This window comes from Falco naumanni, chromosome 5 (assembly GCF_017639655.2).
Source record: "Falco naumanni isolate bFalNau1 chromosome 5, bFalNau1.pat, whole genome shotgun sequence".
Taxonomy (NCBI): domain Eukaryota; kingdom Metazoa; phylum Chordata; class Aves; order Falconiformes; family Falconidae; genus Falco; species Falco naumanni.
This window is the reverse complement of record NC_054058.1, coordinates 51,360,370-51,383,148: the sequence shown is the minus strand read 5'-3', so window position 1 is coordinate 51,383,148 and position 22,779 is coordinate 51,360,370. Positions and strand designations below refer to the sequence as shown.

At 38.5% G+C, this 22,779-nt stretch overlaps 1 protein-coding gene across 1 annotated transcript in view; it reads right to left on the bottom strand.

Annotated features, from left to right (window-relative positions):
• Positions 1-262: 262 nt before the first annotated feature.
• Positions 263-22,779, bottom strand: part of TMEM117 (transmembrane protein 117) — a 220,348-nt gene continuing 197,831 nt past the window's right edge. The window contains exons 7-8 of the mRNA XM_040596799.1: positions 11,759-11,888; positions 263-2,372 (exon numbers count right to left, since the gene is read on the bottom strand). Of these exons, the coding sequence (XP_040452733.1) occupies positions 1,732-2,372; positions 11,759-11,888 (771 nt within the window). The 3' untranslated portion in view covers positions 263-1,731. The remainder of the gene's footprint in view (positions 2,373-11,758; positions 11,889-22,779) is intronic.

Genomic DNA, 22,779 nt, shown 5'->3' with positions numbered 1-22,779 from the left:
ATATCTTAACTCAGTTAAATAAATTTATGAGCTGCAGTAGGCAAAACCTAATAGATTTATTTTTAGTCATAATTTTAATGGATAAAATTTAGTCTTATTATAAAGTGAACTTTCCCCTGATGAAATATTACATGTTACATAAGCAAAATATTTGATTTTGACATTATTGTGATACTGTCTGTCTTTTTCAGTGTCAGAAGTATTTATGATTTTAAACGGGACAATGCATGGGTAAAATATTTTCAAAAGACTGCAAAACTAATGGAATATGTTCCTGCCTTATAATAAACAATTGTTGAATGATGTTTATTAAAATTGGCTCTCAAGTGACAGCTAATAAAAGCATAGTTCTATTATGCATGCTAAATTCAGCATTCCCAAAACTTAAAAGCATATAGATCAAAACAACGGAGATAAAAAAGTCACCAAGACAAAATACAGCAACACCAGTAAATGACAGGGAAATAATTCAGACTTAAAAATGACTTATTATTTAGTAACTTGTAACAACAATTTATAGAACTAAATTAGAGGCGAATCAGAGTCTTTCTGATGTCTTAGATATACAATTTCTCTAGTGCATAAAGTTTGATCATACAGCAGAGGAATTCACATTACAAAGTCCCCTTCAAAAAAAGCAAAAAACCAAGTTTCTCTATGTTTCTGCTTCCAGGTTACACTTAATCATGGATAATGAAACAAGAAAAAAAAAGTTTAAAATAAAATACAGTTATTAACCTATTTTCATTGAACCCCCTAAACATTTCTTCAGTATTTGGAGAAGTTAGACTTGTCTATATGCAGTGTGTTTCTATGTGTTTCACATATTGTCAGACTACACCTGCACTGAACTGCACCAATACTGGATTTAATGAGCTTTGTGTCCTTTACTTTAACCACTCCATTGGCTCTTTGATGTTGCATAGGTTTGGTGTGATGATGGAAAGATTGCTTTGACCATGTATTTTCACCTCTGTTTCTAAAAGGTGAAGGGCAAAACTTTTAATCAAGGAGCAGTTTATTTTTAATTAGGAAAAATATAATTAGGTATTATCACCTAATTGCTATTACTGATGGAGAAAGTCATATTTTCACAAGTAGTGACCCGTGCTGTATTATCACTCTGCTGTTTACTGCATAATGAATGTGTATTTGTGTTTGGCAGCTAGCCAGCAAAAATTAAAAGGTAATCAACATGCTTCTTTGCAGCCCGGTCATCAAAGTCACTGGCTTCACAGATGAGTAAATAACAGTGTTGTGATCTCCTAACAGAAACCCTTCTTTAGGAATAACTATATTTATCTCCTCTGTCAAGACATCAAATGATACTTGAAATAACCATATACAAAAAGCTTTGCAAAATAGATTAGAAGAACTGTGCTATACATCTGGTGTTGAGTTAAAAAACTGTTTAATGTCTCAAGGCACCACCACGGTAGAATTTTATACCTGCAAGTAATCATCTAATACACTATTATACAGTTAAGGTAATGTATTAATAAATAGCTTGTGCAATTCTGGGAAGCAATCTATAAAGGAATGTTAGATATACAGTAGGCACGTACTATAATACAAATAAAAACCAAAATCCCTAGAAAAAGCATGCTGAGCACCTTTTGGTATAGGTTGAGTTTCTTATTCTAAACACTATGTAAATCTTAACTTACAAAAGGTAAAACTGAAATCTTATAGTATCTACTTATTTAAAGTGATTTTCCTGGGTATTTGCCTCTATGTCACAGGATTACTCTTAGGGACAGAGGACTCTGGTACTGGCTGTAAAGGGCTCTCTTGTTCATTCAGTTGTGCGTTCAAGTTTTCAGAAGTTAGGAGAGAAGAATTAAAAACTATTTCACTTAAGTCTGATTTTATGGATACGAGATGCGGTTCTTGAAAACTTAATGGTTCTTCTACTAATACCTGTGTATTTTCTCGTGTCATTCCTATATCTGACGGTGACTTTCGTTTCATTCTTGTGTATGATTTGTCTAAATTCTCCATGCCTTGGTCAGTTTTCTGAAATCGCCCAAAGAACCAGATGAAGAAACCAAACAAAGCAAAAGCCAGCAAACTTGGAATAAAAGCCAGGCATTTGACATCAAGGCTAGAGCCTGTGAATCTGCTGTGCAAGAACATGTCTCCTTCAGCATAGGTCCGGTTGGTCAATGGGTTAGTGTTATTGGATCTCCACTCCCAAGATAACTTAGTTCTATTAAGGTCTTTCAAGCTTTCGGAGTCCTTCACTGTGTAGATCTTCTGTCCAGGACCAATATATTGACCATATTCATGAGGTTTGTAAAATATTTGGTTCTTCCACATATTCAGATCCAAGATTAAAACAAGGAAGATAATTCCATAGTTAAACCATTTGCCTGTTTGGAAAAAGAAAGTTCTGTCATCTGATATACCCATTTTAGAAGCAGTACAAATGCAGTCATATAAAAGCCACCCAGAGGAAAAAAAAAACCAAACCATTTTTTTTAATTAATCTTTAAAGTAAACCTGTAATAAAATTTCCACCATATTCAGATTTATGCTGAATATCCCCTAGCATTACACAATTGGGGCTGGGCACATAATAAAATAGTTTTGTAAGACAAGCATAGCAGTATATCAATTGAATGCACATTGCAGTTTTTAGGTGACCTGTTGATTAGACCACTAGGTGATGTGGTATAGATCAATAAACCTAAAGAAGCATTAATTCCAGGGCTTAAAAAATATTCACATGGACATTTTCCATGAAAAGACCATATTTGATAGAACTGTTATATATGCCAGGAATGACTGAAGTGACTGAGGTTTTTGGGGTTGGGTAATTATGTAAATGTAAAGAGTATATATGTATTGTTTGATATACCAACCATGGTACGCAGACATATTCAGATGGGGGAAATTGGATAAACTGTGATCTAGAGATATCACACCCTCAAGAAATATTAAGCACTGATGATAGTTTTGGGAGGCTATTCAGCTTAGCTTTTCTATAGTTTGTGTAGTAAGAAATTCCTCCAAGGAGTGACTCATAGTCTAACATTAAGCTCCTGCAACACTGGAGGAGCAAACCTTTCTCCTTTTATTATTTAAAATTGCTCTTTCACATGCTTCCTCCAGGAATCCAAAAGACGTTAAAGATAACTTTATGCAATTGCAAAGTTGGCCCTGCTTTGAGTAGGGTGTTGGAACAGATGAACTCCAGGTGTTCCTTCCAAACTAAATTATTCTATGAATACTCAAAACAAATTATACTGTTCCCATAGTCAAAGCACCTCTTACATTCTAGCTGGACATATATTAAGATTTTACCTGTGCAGTGATGACTGGCGCCACCCAAGAACACAGCAAATCTACATGTCTACATTATGTGAAAGGACATTCATGGAGGAAAGTTCCTGGTGGTGATGAATGATATTTGTCTATGCTGGATTCATATCTAAGTATGTTTCAAGTGAAAAAGAAAATGACCGTCATCAGAGTATCTATCAAATTATTTATGCTATTGGCTTGTAAAGAATAACTGGATTCCTTTTTCTGAAAGTCTGTGTGTTCAAATTGTACAACCAGAATGCTCCAGGAGGTTAAGGAGGGTAACTCCCTGCACTTCAGCAATTGTGTTTAATAGTCCTCTTCAATCTAGATTATACTTCGATTCAAAATGAGGAATGTTAATTCTCATGTGTTACTGTCACTATCCAGAAATCAAACTGCACTGAAAAGAACCTGTAGTCAAACCTGTTCACATAAAAGCATATTCACTTAATAATGAATAACTCCTCTAAATGTTTTCTGAGTTTTCATCGATTTTATAATTGATTTGTTAAAGAAAATAATGATCTCAGAAGTTTACTTTTTTATTTTTATAATATTTAGGTTTCTTAAATCAACACCAAGATACGGAAAATAATGCTAAAATATGAAATAAAGTAACAAACAATACAATCTATCTTGATGCTGTTTCCTGCAGGTTTTTGCCCTGTATTACACATGTTTCTCTCCATCAGAATAACCCTAGCTTCCCCATCACGTATGACCTTTCAACAGACAGAGACAGAATATATCTTGCACAGAGTGTGTTGATGGAGTGGCTGGGACACTCGTATTCACTGACCAATTGGCTGCTGTCAAACAGAATACAATGGTTGACTTCTCCCTGCTTTTTCCTCAGCTGGACACTAATTTAGGTGACTGTCCTTTACATAACCACCATTTCTTAGCACACAATGATAACGCCACTATTTTTCAGGTTCCCACCCTCTGAAAAATGTTTTTGAAACTGGCTGTACATTCAAAAATTATTTGATGCTGAATGTTGGGCAAAGAAAGAGTGAGACTAAGCCACACAGAGAACTTGATCACATCGTTCTCATTTTCTTAGGAAAATAGGCTAAACACAAATTACAATGAAATAAATATTAGAACTATTATCTGTTTATCTATGCAGGTTTGAAAGAAAACATGATTTACTACATTCTAAACTTCTTTTCTCTGCTATGGTTGTTCACTTGTACACTTCTTGAAAAAATAATTTGTCATCAAATATTACTCTGTGTTTTATCCAGAAAGCAATTCTTTGCTGCATTGCCCCAAAGTTAACTCCTTAAGCCATATTCTTTTCCCAGGAAAATGCATTAAAGTCCATTCAAAGAAAATTTCCACTTCTTTTTTTATTGGCTTAATCAAAACATTATCTGTGGTACTTTCTGTTTCTTCAGAGCCAGGACAGGTGACTTTCTAGAGAGATCTGTGAGACCTTAGGATGGTAGGAAGGGGAAAAACTCAGGTAGTACCAGTATTGCTCTTTCCCTTCAGCTAGACATCGCAAGAGTGAAGATGTGCTGGGAGAAAACAGACAATCAAAACATCAAAATATGAAGCATAATGAAATGGGGACATTATTGAGATGGCCTTTATAAAGGCCAAAATACACTGTTAGTTTTCTTGATTGTAGATTTCAGGTATGACTGACAAAGGAAACTTAGACATTGCAATGCTGAGCTATGACCTACCTCCTCTTTAGGCCTGATGGCACCCTGTGGATTCACAGCAATCACCTGTGTGACCACATTGTCCTGAATGTGACACATGCAGAGCAAGCCACCTAAGGAACAAGACTTGACATGGCTGCCTGCTGCTGGTGAAGAAGTTGTATGAGAAGCTAGCAGAAAACACTAAAAATGCTGATTAGAGGTAGCCAGATGCATGATCTCAGGCTTCATGCAGCATCTATCCCACACTGTGGTTTCATAATTGTGAATCTCTTCTAAGGTGGAAAGATGGATCTGTCTATGAAAGGCTCCACTCCTCTTATGTTAAGAATTTGAGTGCTCACCTGATCTAAGAGAGAGATGCATTTCAATTATTCCTGTTTAGTAAAAAGCATGACCTTGAAACTCCCTCACTCAGCCCCTAGGCAGAGTTAAGCAGGCAGGAGCACAGCCCGAGCTCCACTATTGGGATCGTTGGGTAAGTGTGGAGTAAAAAGAGCGCTCAGATGCAGGCACCCCAGTTAACTTAAATGAAGATCAACCTGTATGTTTAAGTGGCCCCTAGTTTTCTAAGAACTGTCTGTTCTATAGCGAATCTTCTCAAAACCCCTTAAATTTCAAATTTCTAGACAATTTTTCCATCCTCTGCATCACTGTCAGGCTCAATGAACTCTATGATTTTTCCTTTTCTTTTGAAAACTATTGTCACCAGAACCAAACACTGTATATGAGTAACAGTCTCAATATAACCAATTGTGAATACAATGACATCTCCCTACTCCTACTCAGTATTCCCTCTAGCCAAGGGCTGCGTTAACCTCCTTAGACACAAAATGACTGGGAGTTAGTGCTGTCTTGGTTACTTACAGAAGGTATTTGCCTCTTTTTAGAATACAGTGTCCCCTGCTGTCTATCCCTCTTCCAAGACACGTACTTTGTTGCTGTACTAGCAGGTGTGATGGCCAAATAAATCCAGGTTACCAAGCAATCCTTCTAGATCAGTGATAAATACGTTGAAGCAGACTGAATCAAGAGGCCTGACAGTCTCCACTCACAAACATCTATTTGATGATCATTGCCTGTGACAAGTAATTTTTGAGACTTATACTGACAGACCTTTAATGCTGTACATGTGTGTAATCTATGTATATGAAGTGATTGTCGATTGCAAATTAATTTTAGCATTATGCTTTTTATAGCAAACTTTAAGTCATGTATTAAGCTTATACAGTAAATAAGCTTGGTAAACTAGAAGTCACTCCTGACCTCTCACCTTGCACATAAACAAGCTTAAGTTTATAGTTTTGCAATGGTTCAAAATAAATACATTATGAAGCCATAGATACTAATTTTATTTTAAAATTACATTTATAATTTCTTTTACAGTGCTGCAACTTTCATTCCGGATAAGTGGTAAAGGAAAATGGAGCCGTAAACTATGAAGTCATTTAATTTGTCTCCTAACCAATTACTGTATGATCCATACCACTATTGCTCTGGGGTTGGCTCTACCCCGGTGAGGTCTATGTGGCCAAGAACACTGGCATATATCTGGCACCATTTAGCCCTCTTAAAGCAGGTGGATTTTTCACAGACACAATTTGAAATGGAAGGATGTAGTAAGATCAGCTCTCAAGACTGGAAGGCTAATCAAACATTTCAGCAAACTGCAAAGAATTACACCCAGACTCTTCAACAACAAAGTTACAACGAAGAAAATCAGGTGGCAAAATAGGCTGTGTCATTCAGCCATGCACTACCTAAAAAAAGACCTGGTTAGTAACTGGCTTTCACAGAGCTGATGTCCTTACATGCTACACTTGACTTTGGAGAGGCAGGAATCTCATCTGATGTATTTGGAAATGTGATGCAATATTGAAATTTGGTGCAATAAAGATCTGCAAAGAGGAAACCTGGAGGTATAAAGCTAGCCAAAAGCATGCACTGGGTGTCCTTACCGGGTTGTGATATGAAATGGGAAACCTTTTACTAGGCATTGTAGCCTACAACCACTATTAGGGGATGAAAACTTGATCCATGCTTTCTGAGAAAGCATGGCTGTTGAGGAGGATTGTATCCTCATCATCAGGACACTCACCAGAAGGGAAACCTTAACCCTAGAACCATCTCCACTTATGGCGGTTTGGACCCGCACCGTAGGACCATGTTCAGAGGAACATCAGCCTATACAGGACTCTGCTTATAAACATCCTCCCCTGCCTGCTGAAGCTGAACAAACATGCACTGCATGCAAATGCCAGGGGCCTTCTCAGGGTAAAAGAGGTATGATTTTTCTTTTTCCTTTTTCCAGAAAGGCACTTATTTTCACCAACTGATGTTTGGGCAGTGGTCATTTTGAAAGAGGCTGATGAGGTCTATGAGAGGTTCAGCAACCAGTCCACAAGCCCACATGTAACTGATTTACTGGACAATTGAGGCAGATCCTGCAGGTCCAAATATACCAAACCAGCTGCTGATTCTGAAGCATCTTTATTTTTATATGTTCATTCTGTAACAGAACAGTCATGTCCTAAAAAAGAAATCTCGTGTAGAAGCCATTCCTCAGCATTCCTCCTGAGGTCAAGAAGAAATGTGAAAATTCCACTTACCAAGGCTAGACTCAAGTGGCCTTATGGTGTGCAACCACAGCCAGAGGCTAGTGTAGGAAATGTCGACTTTAGATTCTTATCTCAATTGCAATTTCTGTCTTAAAACATTCAGACACCTCTGTAAAACATTCAGGTATCTTTGAAAGGTTCTTTATATCTTCTGTCACGTTAGTGTTATTAGTTAGATACATGTATACAGACTATTCACAGCTGAACTAAGCTGCAAATCCTCTGAGTTTTTTTCACATCTGTGTGCATGGACAGCTTTGGTTTTACCTCTAACCTTTCTATTTTTGCCCACGGGCTCCCTGAGGCTTCCCTGTGTAGGCAACGCTTGGCCTGAACACTTGTGGTTTAACTCCAAAACACAGCCATGCCAGATATTTGCCAGCCATGAGGGTGATGATTTCTCCTTTGGGTAGAAGGGGACTCTGGCTAGATCAGTACTCAGAAATGTGTTTATAAACAGCCAGAAAAATCTCCCATCTGTTTTTATACTCACACTTTAATATTTCCTATTTGAAACTTATCCGCATACTTGACAGCAGATGCTCTTGGATCTCCAGTGCTGCTATTAAAGGGTACCAGTCAGGCCCCTTAGTGTCTTTTAACAATGAAAGAATCTGAAGTAACAAAATTTACTTTTAAGTTTTACAAATTTTCCTGGGTATTATAGCAACTAAAAGAGACTATGTATTTTCATAAACAGTAGTCCAAGACGGAAAACACACATTTTGCAATGAACCATCTGCCAAGGGAAATCCAGATGTGTTAAGCAGATGCAGGAATTCAAGGTTTTTTTGATGTTCATAGATAAAAGCAGCTATCAAAACAGGATAAAAACATTTAATACTAAGTAGATACTTGCTAGGAGTTCCTAGGTGCAACAAAGTTCGAGCAAAACAAGGTACTCAGTTACCAGTAAAAATAAGGTATGCTTTTGATAGTAAATTTAAAATTACACTGAAGCATATTAGCTACAGGATGCAGATGTTAATTCAGCATTACTGCCAAGTTACAACATTCAGAAATCACAAGTTAGGCCTAAGAAAGCATGTTAATAGTTTAAAGCAGTGAGATGAGTTAAAAATAATACCCTTAGTACTGTTTTATTTATCTGTTTTTTTAGGCATTGAATTATGCAGAAGCAACATTTCATTTTTTTTTCTCTTCAATCATAAGCTTTATTTTGTGAAAGCTGAAATTCTCCTGTCACTGAATTCAGGAACTAAGCCTGTAAAAAAATAATTTAAAAAAGCAACTGTCTTAGGACTTGTAATGAAATCAGGAGAGTTGGCAACACAAAGCATGTAACTGTGAAATGCTTCATCTGTACAGAACTTGCATGATGCCATTAAGCACACAGCAACAGAAAGGTGGTTTAAAGCCCTTCACTCTTCTTAATGCCCTTTTACTTAGAGCTGCTTCTTTGTTGGACCTTTGCTCATTGGAGAAACCTAGCATCAAATAGGGCTGCTCAGGGCAGTCCTAGAGCTGCTTTTATTTATATCAATCAACAGTGACCAAAATAGACTATAAAAGAACTTATGAAGAATAAAATTTGCCAGGAAAAAGATAGCAAATGTTATTTCAGCCATTCTTTCTTTGTCCTTGATATTTGGGAGAAAAGGATTTCTAGTTTCTACAAATCAGGGCACAGATTACAGATTTACAGCCTGACTTTATCCCTATAGTAAGTACTAAAATAAACGATATTGAGGCCTTGGTCTTCTTTTCCTGGTTTTTACTAAAAAGAAGTCCTGTGGTTAAATTTAACATTCTGGATCCCATGTATTAAACAGGGCTTAAATACAGCAGGTTCTTGCCATTATCAGTGTCCTACCCCCATGTCACCTGCTGCAGTTGCATTCATGTGCATCACTCTCTACCTTCATTTTAGACTGGATTGCATTCATCTTCTTATATATATTGAACCAGTTCTTTCTTTTATTAGCTCTTTGATTTGCGTAGAAAATTACAAGTAACTACACATCCACACAATAACTAGAGCTTGAAAATGATCCAAGATGATACCCTAACCTAAGACAAGAACTGATGGCAAGAACAGATGGTTCAAGCAAAACTTACCCAAAGGGAGGTTCTTGTGCCATGTGTTATGGCTGTTTATTAGATCTCCTAAAAGGTGGTGTAGCACCAAGATAAAACAGGCACTCAGTAGACAGAGTACGTGATGTGCAGTCAAATGGATTGATTTGTCTAGTGAATCTAATAAATGGATCTTGTTAATGCTGAGCAGGGAAAAATATTCCTCAGCCCCTATCCATTAGCTCATCCTCATTAAAAGAATGCCTTCTTGCCAGAAAATCAGAAAGGCCTCCAGTCCTCTCTGCAGAAGACTTTACAATGGATAAATGTTGGTTTCTCTCGGCTGGTCTATTTTCAAACAGCAGCGCTGCTAGCGGTTGTATTTCTCATCCCTAATTTATGCTTTTTGCTGTTGCTTATTCTTTGCTTTTCCCTGATTATCACCAATATCCTTGTCTCTTCTACAATGCAAAACTGATCTTTGTGCTTCATTCCCTCTTCTGCCACCCATTTTCGTCTACATTAATTATATCCTGAGTTTCTGTATCTGATATTGCCACTCACCCTACCATGCCTCAGTCATTGTGTTCCTCTGTACACCCATTTTCACTACTTCTTATACAACTGAGTAACTGCATGGCATCTGGGAGCCTTGTGGGACTGAAACCCTTTGAACTCATGCTCTAGTCTCGAGAAGCAGAAGAAACCCCGTTTTCACTATCTCTGAATACCATGATTTAGATCAAATATTTGATGCTTATACTGTTTTTTTCCCCTCTCCTTTCCCTTTTTGCTCACTTGGAGAGAAAAAAAGTGTTTATCATATACACACCCCATTTCTTCTCACCCTACCTTCCAGTCACTGACCACGGGATCATTTACTTCATCCTGTTCCATAAATCACTAGTGGCTCAAATGGTCTAACTCAGACATGCCCCAGCCCTTCTTTCTTCTTGGTCTTTGTCTTCTCTTTCAGGGTTCCAGCAAGGCACCTACATTCAGTCTTGAAAAGCTTTCTATGCCTCCATCTGTACTCCCTACTGGCTCATTTGCCTTCCCTCATTCAATAGCCAGCAGGTAATTTTTGCACTTGTTTTCTCTTCTTTTCTGTTTTTTTCTGATCACTCAGATTTCTACTTTCTCTGCTGAAAATGCCTTTTCTGAGACCTCATTCAGCCTATCTTGACTGAGTCCTGGGTTTGTCATTCTTTCCTCTTCACCTTTGCTTTTGCTGCCTGGTGACCTTGTGACTCACCCGCTAGCTCTTGGCCTTATCTTTATATCATCTCTGAATGCTCTTTTTGTCCCTGCTCTGCAGGAGTTTTATATGGCTGTGCCACTGGATGCTCTCATCTATCTTATTCCTGTATGTATCATGTGCTGTGATTGTTTATATTAGCAGTTAAAGAGCCCTGTCAATTCACACCTGCATTCTTCTGCTATCCATTATTACCAAATTCTTTCCAATGCAAAGAGAGTAGCTATGCTCCTTCTGCATAGCTTGAAGGTAAAACCAAAATATTTATCCCTATTTAACCTTCTCTTTTTCATTCCCTACTGTTATTAAAATACTGTCTCACAGTATGCAAGGATCAAGTACTTTTTATCTATATGTACCATTCATTTAAGTAACTGCAATTCTATTATATTTGAGGTTATTTAACTGTCTGCTTCTGGTTACATGACTGATGGAAGTATGGTTATGAGTGGCCTTTGCCAGATGAGAATGACCAAAGTTATGAAAAGAAATTAGCATAAATCATAGCAAAGGCATCTGAAAGCATAAGAGATTTTAAAATGAAATAAGCTTCTAATACCCCTGGAGAGTAATTTTAGATAAAAGATCTCTGAAGCTACATTAGGTATTACTTAGTGTCACAAGAAGTTGCTGAAATCCATGAAAAACAGCAGGTCTCTCTGATTTGTAAGGTAAAGGTTCCTCATTTCCCTGAGCTACTTATATATAGATGATGTAGATATAGACAGATAAATGCATAGAAAAATAGTAATCTGGGACATACACACACATAAAGTATGTTGTTAAGAACATACATGAGCATACATTCATTACACAGAAGATCACTGTGTGCCTGTGTCACAGTCTGTAAGATTACATACCTGTTATATGTATGTGATACTCCTCTTTGAAGATCTTTTGGAAATAAGGTACTTTGAACTGCATGTGTGCAGATGGCAAGCCTGGAAGATTCACTTCAACATCACCCATAAAATGTGGAAATTCCCAGTCCTGTGAAAAAAAGAAATGTAAGAGCCTAAATATAAACTTTCATATTTACTTTTGCCCTTTAAAATTACTTCAATTAATAAAAGGGAAAGGTTCTATTTTTAAGCCTCTCATTATTAGATTTTCTTACTTTGGCTGAACCACTTGAAATAGAACACCTTGTTTATATTACATATTACAATATGATTTTTACTTCATCTCCATGTAATTATGTGTTTGAAAGCTCACTTCAGAATAACAATATTGAACCCACTGTACCACTGGTAGTACAAAATAGTTAGTCTAAGCATAAGAATACCTGTATAGCAACCTTGCAGTACTAGTTACAAGTTTGGTTACTAATCTGACAGTTTATAGGTAAGAAATTGGTAAACCAGGCCTGACCCTTTCAAACATTTCATGTATCTGCATTCTACTTGTTCAGTCTATAGGGTGTTTTCTGTATTTGGCCCTAATACATCTAAATAAAAACTCCCTGCAAGTGCAGGCAGGCCCTTCAGCACAATCTGCCTGCATCAATCCAAGCACAGTTTTTTCCACTGCTATATATCAGCTGACAAGGTAATGCTGGAAATGTGGAAGCTCTTACCTATAATTATGCAGATATATAACTATTTGGCAGCATATGGCAACCCAGCTGAGGAGGAGCTGCATTTAGAGGAATTTTTCACTTGGTTATCTGCACCCACCATCAGTCACTTGAAGATGGGTATAATAGCATGGCTCATTACAGCCAGAACTGAAAGTCTAGCAATAGTGCTAGAATCAGTATGAGCAAGTTACTCTGTGTGCTGCAGACTGTTGGTGATCTGCTGTTAAAAACATACTGGCCCTGTCCCCATGTGTATCCCTGGCTTTGTATCCCATAAATTAGTGCAACAAGCATTTGAATTACTAAAGGTAAGATAAAAGAATCTGGAATGTGGGCAGCTCTGTGAGTGACTTGTGCTTCCTTCACATGAAAACCATTCCAGTGCAGACCTACCTAGGAGAACCAATTCCTTTCTTTCTTTCTTTCTTCTCTCCCCCCCTTCCCACCCCCCCCCACCCCACCCCCACCCCCACCCCAAGTTTTGTAAGGCTGGAAAGTTTCCTACCAGGGTAATGAAAAAAATAAAATAATTCAAACCTAAGAATCATCTCTGAAAGATAAATCACCATATATAACTTAACTTCCAAGAGCTGCTAAGTGCTCCGTTTTCTGCAGTGGAAGGGAAATGGAGGTTTTATCAGCAGGGAATAGCATGGCCCAAAAACTAACAGCAGCTGATTTGTACTAACTCTTTGTGATACTGAGTTAAATGGATTAACAGGAGTATAAGCAAGGAGAAAACCTGACCCTCTGTACCTGGTTCTCAATGTTCATAGTGATACAGAAAGTGCCAATTTACAGATGCAGAAGGTAAGAGAAATAAGGATGCTTTCCTTTTGCCTTATTACTAATGCAATACATGCACTCCTTGGTCACAAGGTATGGTAATAACTGCCCTGCTGCACAATCCCTTACACTGCATCTGCAAACATCCCCTTGCAGGTGGTAGACATTCAAAAAGTGCCCAAAGATAAAAATTTTATGGGTGTATGCTCTTACTTCACAGTATCTAATATAGATCTCTGGACTGGTGTCTCATGTTAAGTCATACATACTCTCAGCCAGGAATAAATAGGAATAAATACATTACATATTCCTGAACATAAACGAATGGAGAGCTGTGGGCTGCATTAGAAATAAGTAAACATGGGACTATAAATCTGGCCTGCTGCTCTTGCCTTGCCGCAATGTTCCTACTGTGCCTTTTGCCGATTTACAGATAAAATTCCTCGGGGGACGGGGGGAAATCATACAGAATTTTGTATTGGACTGTGTCTTTGCATCTGAGTTTTATTAAAAAGTTCAGCATTTTCTCTGATCTGTATAAATATTACCTGATAATGAGTAACTAGAATGTCAGCTCTGTCAGATGTGCAGTTTCCCCTTATTTGTCTCAGCAAACAACTACTGACACTGGAACGTATTTCATAAAACAAAAGCAAAACAGAGACGTCCAACCCCAACAGTGTACTGTTCACGTTATAATAGACTGGTAAGTGGACAGCCCATTAGAAAAATACATATTTGACACTTCTAACTATGGCTACCTTTCACACATACATTATTCCACTTTTTCTACATATATACCTCATATTGTATGAAGCATGCCTGAATTGTGTGATGACCGCTCTTACCCTCTAGCCCCATAATATCACATTGCCATTGCTAGAGAGATGGGCACTGGCTGGCACTGTAGACCTCACAGCTATCAACAACTCACCAGCGCTCAGCTAAAGAAATGCAGATCCGGGGCTGGACAAAACTGCTTTTAGGGGTAACTAGGAGAACAAAGAAGTATTGAACACATGTGAAAGGTGCTGTGTATAGTAAACCTGGGTGTAAAGTACAGCTTCAGACCAGTGAAGAAACAGCAAGGTCTAAAAGTGTGTTAGCAAACATAAAAATGCCCCGAAGTAAATCCTAGAGTGGGGAAAAAGAAACCATCACAATGAACATCATATACTTCCCAGTAAATGATTCCAGATGCCAATGACACATCGTAAGCCACACACCCCCACCCCACCCCCCTCCGTCCCACACTGAAACTGCCCATTTCAGGACCCAAATGAGCAGGGGGAGGGTGGATGAAACACCAGCAGAAGTGGTAGAAACTGACAAGTGTGTGTATAACAATTTTGACATTACTTGTGTTACTGTAACTTTTTTCCACACAGAAGTATTATTTTCTGTAATAATTAGATCCCAACTAATAATGATTCTTGGATTATAATGTTAAAATTTAAATGATGCTAATAATAAATTGTTGAATTTATAAGGTGTTTCTTCTTCACCCATAAATAACATTTCAAATATAACACCTTTATCACTATGATTATAAAATCTGTTATTTAAGAACATTCCCACTGGAAAACCAGAAATAAAAAATAAAAACAACAAAAAAATTAAAACAAACCACAAAAAATGTATTTGAAAGCAACATTAAAAAAAAGAAACTAAAATAATGAGTTAAACCTACTGACTTCCATGAAAGTCACTACAGCCACAGCACTTAGGAAAACGAAGCTTCAGCTTAGGTGATTAAATAGCCTTCAGGGCTTCATCTGGCTCACAGCTTTGGTAAGTGTGAGCATTTACTCTCCGTGTAGTGATATTATCACACGTGAACACATAGCTGTAGTATTATTATTGTGCAGGAGAAGAGCAGATGACTATTAACTTTCCAGGCTAATGCAAATATCAGATTGTCAAATCCAAATCCAATAAAGTAGCCATTTTTCTACCTAGGTTCTGAGAAAGTGTTGTCCAAAATCTTTTGATTATGTTGTAATTTTTTTCCTTACTGACTAACAAAAGACAACTTAATCTCAGCAATATCCAGAAAGCCCTTTTTCCAAGAATTTCAGGGTGCCTAGTAGGAATAATAGGTACACTAATAGTGCAAATGTACAAGCCCCAGTAATCTAACTACTTCCTTCTTTGGAACACAGCTCATGTCTGCATCATGCTTTCATACACACTATTTTCTCTCCATAGTCTCTATTAGTCTGTGCTACCAGTTTGTGCTCATCTCTAGGACATGAATGACATATGCTATGTTCTTTAAGTTCTCAGCTCATAATTATGCAAAGTTCACTTGATTAGCTTTAGTTCTTACTGCTGAGGTGCCTGTACTCTGCCATATCTGGGATATCATTAAGAACTGGGTCCAAAATACCATATTTAGAAAGTATCTCTACTGGTAGAGTTTGAAAAATAAAGCCATACAACCATACTGTTAGCTCATATTTATATCCCTCATACTGCATGAACAAATTGTTTCTTCTTTAAATCTGCCAGTATCAAATTTCTAACATTCGTCTACTTCAGTGATTTCCAGCCTGGGGGGGTCTGCAGCATACTTCTATGCAGTTTATGAAGAAGAAACCAACCCACAACTAACAGGCTTAAATCAGCTGCACAGAGGTCTCTAACCTCACCGGCAAGTTTTGTGGGATGTGCAAATCCAATTAGGTTATTGCCCCATTTCACTCTAGTCATGAGGAAAGGGCAGCCAGAGGGTGAGCGTAAGATCGCTGAGGGGTTCATCCTAGTGTTGCAACAGGCAAAGGGAGAACCTCTGGTTTCCATCAGCTACCTCACTAAACCCGGAAGCACAGACAAAACCAGATGCTGCAAAAGAGAAGATCGTGGTATTTTGATTTTCTTCCCTTTACTTCTGGTTCCCCATGCCAAACAAACGTGCACACTCTCTGCTGCAATGCCAGGTATTAGTTCAAGACCCTACAGTGGCACTTGTAGAACTGATTTGGTACCTCTTTAAGTAAAGATATTTTTAGTAATGGTAACCAAGCATTGAAGTTACACTTTCTGATACAATCTGGCCCTTCTCTGCCATCATCTGAGGAAAAGAGAAGGCACTGCCTAAGGAAGCCCTGTCCTGACCTCGAGCCAGGACACAGCTCCCTGGGGCTCCCGGCGAGGCAGCCCAGGGGCACGCTGGCAGCACCCAGCACCCTGGCTGGCTGCAGATTGCTCCTTGCTGCTTGGTGGTTTTTGTTGCAGGCTCCAGGTTGTGTCTCCCAACTCCAGAGGACCAGGACCGGGTGCTGGCAGGACTCAGCAAGGATCATAAGCTGTCTGAGAGGGCAACGCTAGCCCTCAGCAGACCACATCCCACGCTTCATGCACACATGACTCGACACCCCTCAGCCACCAGCCCCTTTCCACCCAGGGAAAATTGCCAAAGAGAAAGTGGGACTAGAATTAAAACCCAGTAATGATTAATAGTAAACAAATGTGCCATGTTTTCAACTCTCCTCCTGTCTAAATGTAGCTCGTTGGGTGTTTGGTACACAGTAAATATGAAATAACACTAAAAATAATATAAACAGTGTTCGGATATAATCATGGAAGACGACAAATGCACACTGAGTATTTCTGCTTTAAGTAGTGATGATATATGCTATATTTAATGCTAGGCACACATTTGTACTTTAAACTCCTGAGTACAAAAATAAACAAAAATAGAGGGAAGGAACTGAGAAAACACACATATGAATGTGTATATGCGTTCCAGAAAATGCCTATAACAATTTTTAATTTATTAAAATCCTTTTAACTTATGAGGTAGACTACTGTGTGTTTTCAGGTATCTTTGCATCTCTTGGGTAGCTTTGTTTCAACTCTCAGAACATGGCAGACAGGTAGACAGCTAGAGGAAATTTAATGAGGGGCAATGGCTGTATATTTTTGCAAGTGTTTGAAGTAAGAAATGAACAACTGGAATTCAGAAACAAAGACCGCACTCCTCTGTGGTTATCTCTAACTTCATTGCCGTGCTGCAACTTGCAGTGATCTCTGCAGCTGAGATCTCTGCAGCTGTGAGCTGTTAAAATACAAACATCATTTTAATATTTCATTAAAACATACATAAGAAGGGAAATCAGCAGCCATGACTAGAACTCACTTCCATGCCTGTGAGATCAAATCTACCACTCAGTTTCTGCCTTTCTGTTCTTTGCCAATACCTTAGTTAAATAGGAAGAAAGTTTGATAGACATTGTGGTTTCTAGGTCTCACTAAACAAAAAAAGTACACATCTACTCAACGTTATCACCTGTACACTTACTTGTATGGCTTCAGTGGGGTTACTTTTATCCCACAGCCAAAGTTGACACATTATTCTTCAAAAGACCTCCTGCTTCATGTTGGCACTATCAGTGCTAATCTATTCATAGTTTTCAAGTCCGGAAAGTTTTATTCGATCTGCTCATCTGTTTTGGCTTCACCTGCTTGGATTGCTATTTGCCATAACAATCACAAAATCCCGTCAGGAGCTGTGGCACAAAGTCGCAGACACAGCTACATCTTTTGTCTCAGTCTTGATTTAAAAAATTCAAAATACGGAAAATCCACTGTAACAGTAGAGTAACTGTTTCTGTTGAGCTCCAAGCTGCTGAGACAGACTGAAGACAGCTTCCAGGACCGGATACAGGTATAGAAAGGCTTTCCTTGCACTATACGACAATGTATGGCATGGACATATCCACAACCTTGCTGTCATTCTCCATCATCTTTGTGCTCTTTTCCTCCTCAGCTTTTGCTTAGCTTCGTCAAGCTCCAGGCCTTTCTCTAGAACCACCACTACAACTCTTGATCGTTTTCTCCCTTATTTGAGACAATGATAAGAAGACAGCAATAACTCCCTCCTTGAGGGTTAAAGCAGCGATATGGCCTCTTTTTATGTGTGTGCTTGGCCTCGAACGACCCCTTCCATTAAAAAATCATTACAGAATCCTTTAGTCTATTATCTATTTCTGCTTATTTAAAGGCAACAATTCCCAGGCCACACAGGTCCCAAATAAGCCCTGGGACTCTTCTGCACTTTGAATTTACACATTAATGCATTTTGAGCGTAGACAAAACTGTGTTATGCACATGTCCTCAAAACAGTGACCTTTGTTACGTAAATGTCTGAATTGGTAGTTACCTTTTCCACAGCAAGCTCAACATAATCTCAAAATTTCAGACTACCTGAAATAAGAAATGCTTAATTATATAAAAATCAATCAATCAATCAATAAATAATTTCACTGAAAGACCCGTATCCATGCCTATACTCACTGACAGATGCCTGGTTTGTGATGGTACTCCCACGCTCTCCCCTGTGACTCTAGCTTGGGTATCATCTTCTATTCACTCCTCACAACCTGGTAGTGCCTTGATACTGCAGATCTGTTCTGCATAACATACCACGGATATGATAATTCCTATCAAACCCCACAGCTAAAATTTTTATTGAGGCTCTCATCATCTGCTGTTCAGTTACACTGGCATCTTACCTTTCCCTCTGGCCTTCACAAGTGCAGTTATTCTCCACCGATATGAACACTGCTGCAAAGACCATTCTCCCAGTCTGTTTCTTTGACCATGTCATCTTTGATCAAATAAAATATAGGCCACTTCCTTTCATATTCAGAACCCTTCAGATCTTTCACTACCCTATAGACAGACTGTCTATATGACGGCTGCTTCTTCGATCAGTCTGTAATTCAGGCTATGAATCTTTTCTGTATTTAAATAAACTTTCCCCTGCGCCATTCCCTATCAGCTGCAGAGCCTTCTACTCTCTTATTCTCCTTTATAATTCTTCTTTGCTATGAGAAAACATGAGGATGTCATGCATTAGTCATCCTGGATTACCTGTCAACCTGACCGATGAAGTCACTATTGCTTATAGCCACCTGTCTAACCAGTCATAACTCTTGGCTTTTCTTTAGTAATGGAATGCTCTAGGACTGGAATTGTATTTTGGCTGTCTTTGAGCATCATCTAGCACAATACTGCCCCAGTTCTCAGTGATCATTGCTAGTTTCTTGATAGGACAAATATTGCTAGTAGTGTGAAGAATTAAAGGCTATCAATTCTTTCTGTTACAATAGGAACAAATTGTGTTTCAAAACAAGCCAGTGTACAAGGAAGGATGGACACTAAAAGGTCTCACATCTTGGGATGTGTAGTGCCCAGGAAGAATGGTAATCACCATTTCTCACTAAGGGAAGGGACTGTTCTTTCTTGCAGCTACCACTTAAATGTTAACTACTCACAAGAGTCAAAGAAGAGCAAGGTGAAACAACTTTATCTATGCCAGAAGTGCAGCAGACATCACTAAGCGCAGCCTCTGTGCACACCCAGGATGTCCTACCAGCAAGTCCACCAGTTTTTCCATCATGCACATGTGAGGTCTTGCATATCTCAGTGTTACTGTGAGGTTCCTCTTCTTTGTAATTCACTCTCACCTGTTGATTAGCTATTCATGACTGCTGAAAAAGCTGATTAAAAAAAGCTGCTCAAAAGTAAATGTTCTTCTATTTTGTCTCTGAGTTTCTCAATTTTTTTTAAGCTTTTACTCTTGCTTTGCTGTTTCAAACATGCCTGACCTTGGTTGAGCTAAATAGCTATCAGGTAATTCATCTGGATGAGAAATGTTGGTGTGAGCTTTCCCAGTTAATTCTTGAGTCTGATAAACACCTAAATATAGTGGTAAACGTTATAATACTGTGCACCTGCCAGAGACAAAGAAATCAGCTCCTGCAAAGCAACTGTGTCTTGTTCCCTACGTGAAACTTCCCTAAACTACCAGCAAGTCAGTCATAATGGTTTTTCTAACTACCTCAGCAACACACTTTATGAAAGCCATTTCTATAGTGAATAGGAGAAATGAACATTCACTAATAATATGCAATACCTATATTTACAGATTTGCTGAGACTACAGCTTGCTGTCAAGGGAAATCACTTATGACAGAGCAGTCAATCTTTCTGGTACCCTGAAAGACCAAATATCTGACTAGGATGTGGAGATTAAAAATAAATTTTAAATAAATTGCTATGTAATCATCTTCAACAATATGAGTACATATGCACTAATACACATACCATTGCATTATGGAAAATATACCCACATTGCAGCTGAACAGTAATTCTGGAGCATTTCAAGATTTGTAAAGACTACTAATGCCATTTGTACCTATGTGAGAACAGTAAGCCCGACTTTTTTTAGTACTTCAGAGTACCAAAATTATATTCATAAAGTTCTGAAGTCATTTTGCATTAAGGCAACTGTCTGCAGTTAATTTCAGCTGCATTAAAAAGTATATTGTCCCTTTCTCTTTCCAAATACACACATATATGAATTTTCTTGTTGCCTGGTAGTCAAATCTTAACGGTGTTTTTTAGTGTTGCCTAAGAAGATAGATTCGCAGTAAAATACCTGAGCAGATATTTTCCTCTCTATGAGCTTTGCAACATAATAAACATGGTGTTAGAGAAATGATGAATATCTGGAGCAAAGGGATTACTGTATGTTGCTCGCTGTAGGTGAAAAGTAATTCAGTTGCCTCGACGTTAGAAGTGGATGACTGAGGAACCATTCTGCTCTGGATGAGATTCCTTCAGAACACATGTGCTCTGAAGAGCCTTACCATCACTTGTTCTGAGAAAATTTGAGTCTTGTTACAGACAAAACTATAAACTTGCCCTTTGGTACTAAGCATGAGCTGAAGAGGCAGGTTTGGACCAATGGTCTCAGTTTGAAACTTTCATCCAACTTGTTTTGATTTAGCTGTAACTGTAAGTTACACACGTGCTTGCACAGGGTTCAACCTGCTGTGATTAAGGCAGTGGAACAGTAATATTAGTTTTCTATTGAAGAAACAACCAGGATTATATGACGCATTTGACTAATACTAAGAAAATTAATAGAGCTTAAGAAGATGACAGAAAGTAAAAACACTGGATGCATATGGAATGCAGGGAGAAATATGCCTCATAAATTTAAACATGGAGTCTGCAAACAAGTCAGTGCAAATTCCCTTTCCTTTAAAAAAATCAGTAATAACTCTTTTCCAAAATTATTTTCCTCCTCCTAACTTGTGCTAATTAATACCCCAGTTTTAATATATAAGGAAAGAATAAGGAAATTGTGTGCCAGTTTTGAAAGAAGGAAGGCTGACTTCACAAAGTGTGGCTATCTGCACTTAAGTTTTTGTTCCAGGGACAACAGTAGTATGAAATATATTTAGTCTTCCCAGCTCCCTCTCTTGTTTTTAAGTTGAAGTTAAAATAATATTTTCTGTCTTGAGTTTTAGCCTGCTAATAGGATTAGCAGCGGCAGCATACTGCACTTGCGAAGGAGTTGCGTTTGTTTCCTGAGGGCAACGTATCCCTTTCCTGAACCCCTCCTCCACACTCCTCCTCTACCCCCAGTTTTATCTTCCAAAGCTGTGGTGTGGCCATTAGGCACATCTGTTTCAGAAGTAACAGCGGGTTTCTTGATATCTGTTGGGGTGGCAGTAGGAAATGCATACATTATTTTGCATAGCCATTATGTAAGCACGTCTGGGTAGCAAAAGAGAATATAAGGAAAGATGTAAAGCTTAGGAGGTGTGCATGTAAAAATGAAAGGGGCTTCGCTTGCATATCAATATCTCTGGAATGTGTTTTCAAACTGTCATCAACAATCTAGCATACAAGTGAGAATGGGGATGGACGTTGATTTTGTCCATTCTTATTTGCATTATATGTGCTGCCAAATGAGCCTCTTACATTTATTGTGTGGATTAGATTGCCATTTGCTGGGATGGGAACTAGCATACAGCTTGTGGCTACCTCCATTTAGGGGTCCTGAGCTTCAAGCTGAATCGCAGTTGGGGTGTTTCAGCTGAGTCCCACCCACTCCAGATTCCTGATGAGCCACTCAGCTTGTCAGTACACTCTACAGTGCAGAGGTCCTTTCTCACACTGAAGCTCTTCAGAATACGTAAGCCCTAACCAGCAACAATGGCTGGTCTAATACCTCTGAATACCCTTTCTGTGTTTGTCATGATCTACCTACTTTTTTCCGTGAATCATAATAATTTTAATAATCACATGAGACAGTTTCTTTTGACTCCCTCACCTGGTCAGGAAGCTAAACAGCAGAACACTCCCTGAGCTGCTCTGATGAGGTGCATCCTCATCAAATTGCAGCACCTCCCTTCACCTGAAATTAAAATTCAGTACAAACCATTAGCTATTTCAACAGAATTTGAATGGAATGGCCCACACTTCTGTTAGAAATGAACTGGAAAATTCCTGGAAAACACAGGTCCATGCAAACAGAAAGAAAGAGCCTTCTTAAATGCACTGGTGTGAAATACAGACTCAGTCCAGTGCATGAGATGCAGAATACCAAATTCAGGAACAAGGCACCCAGGAAAATGTGTTTGACCACAGAACTAAAACTGCCTGCTCAGAGTCCTCAGCAGCTTGTGGTGCCAAGAGGGTTTTCTGCTTTACAGTG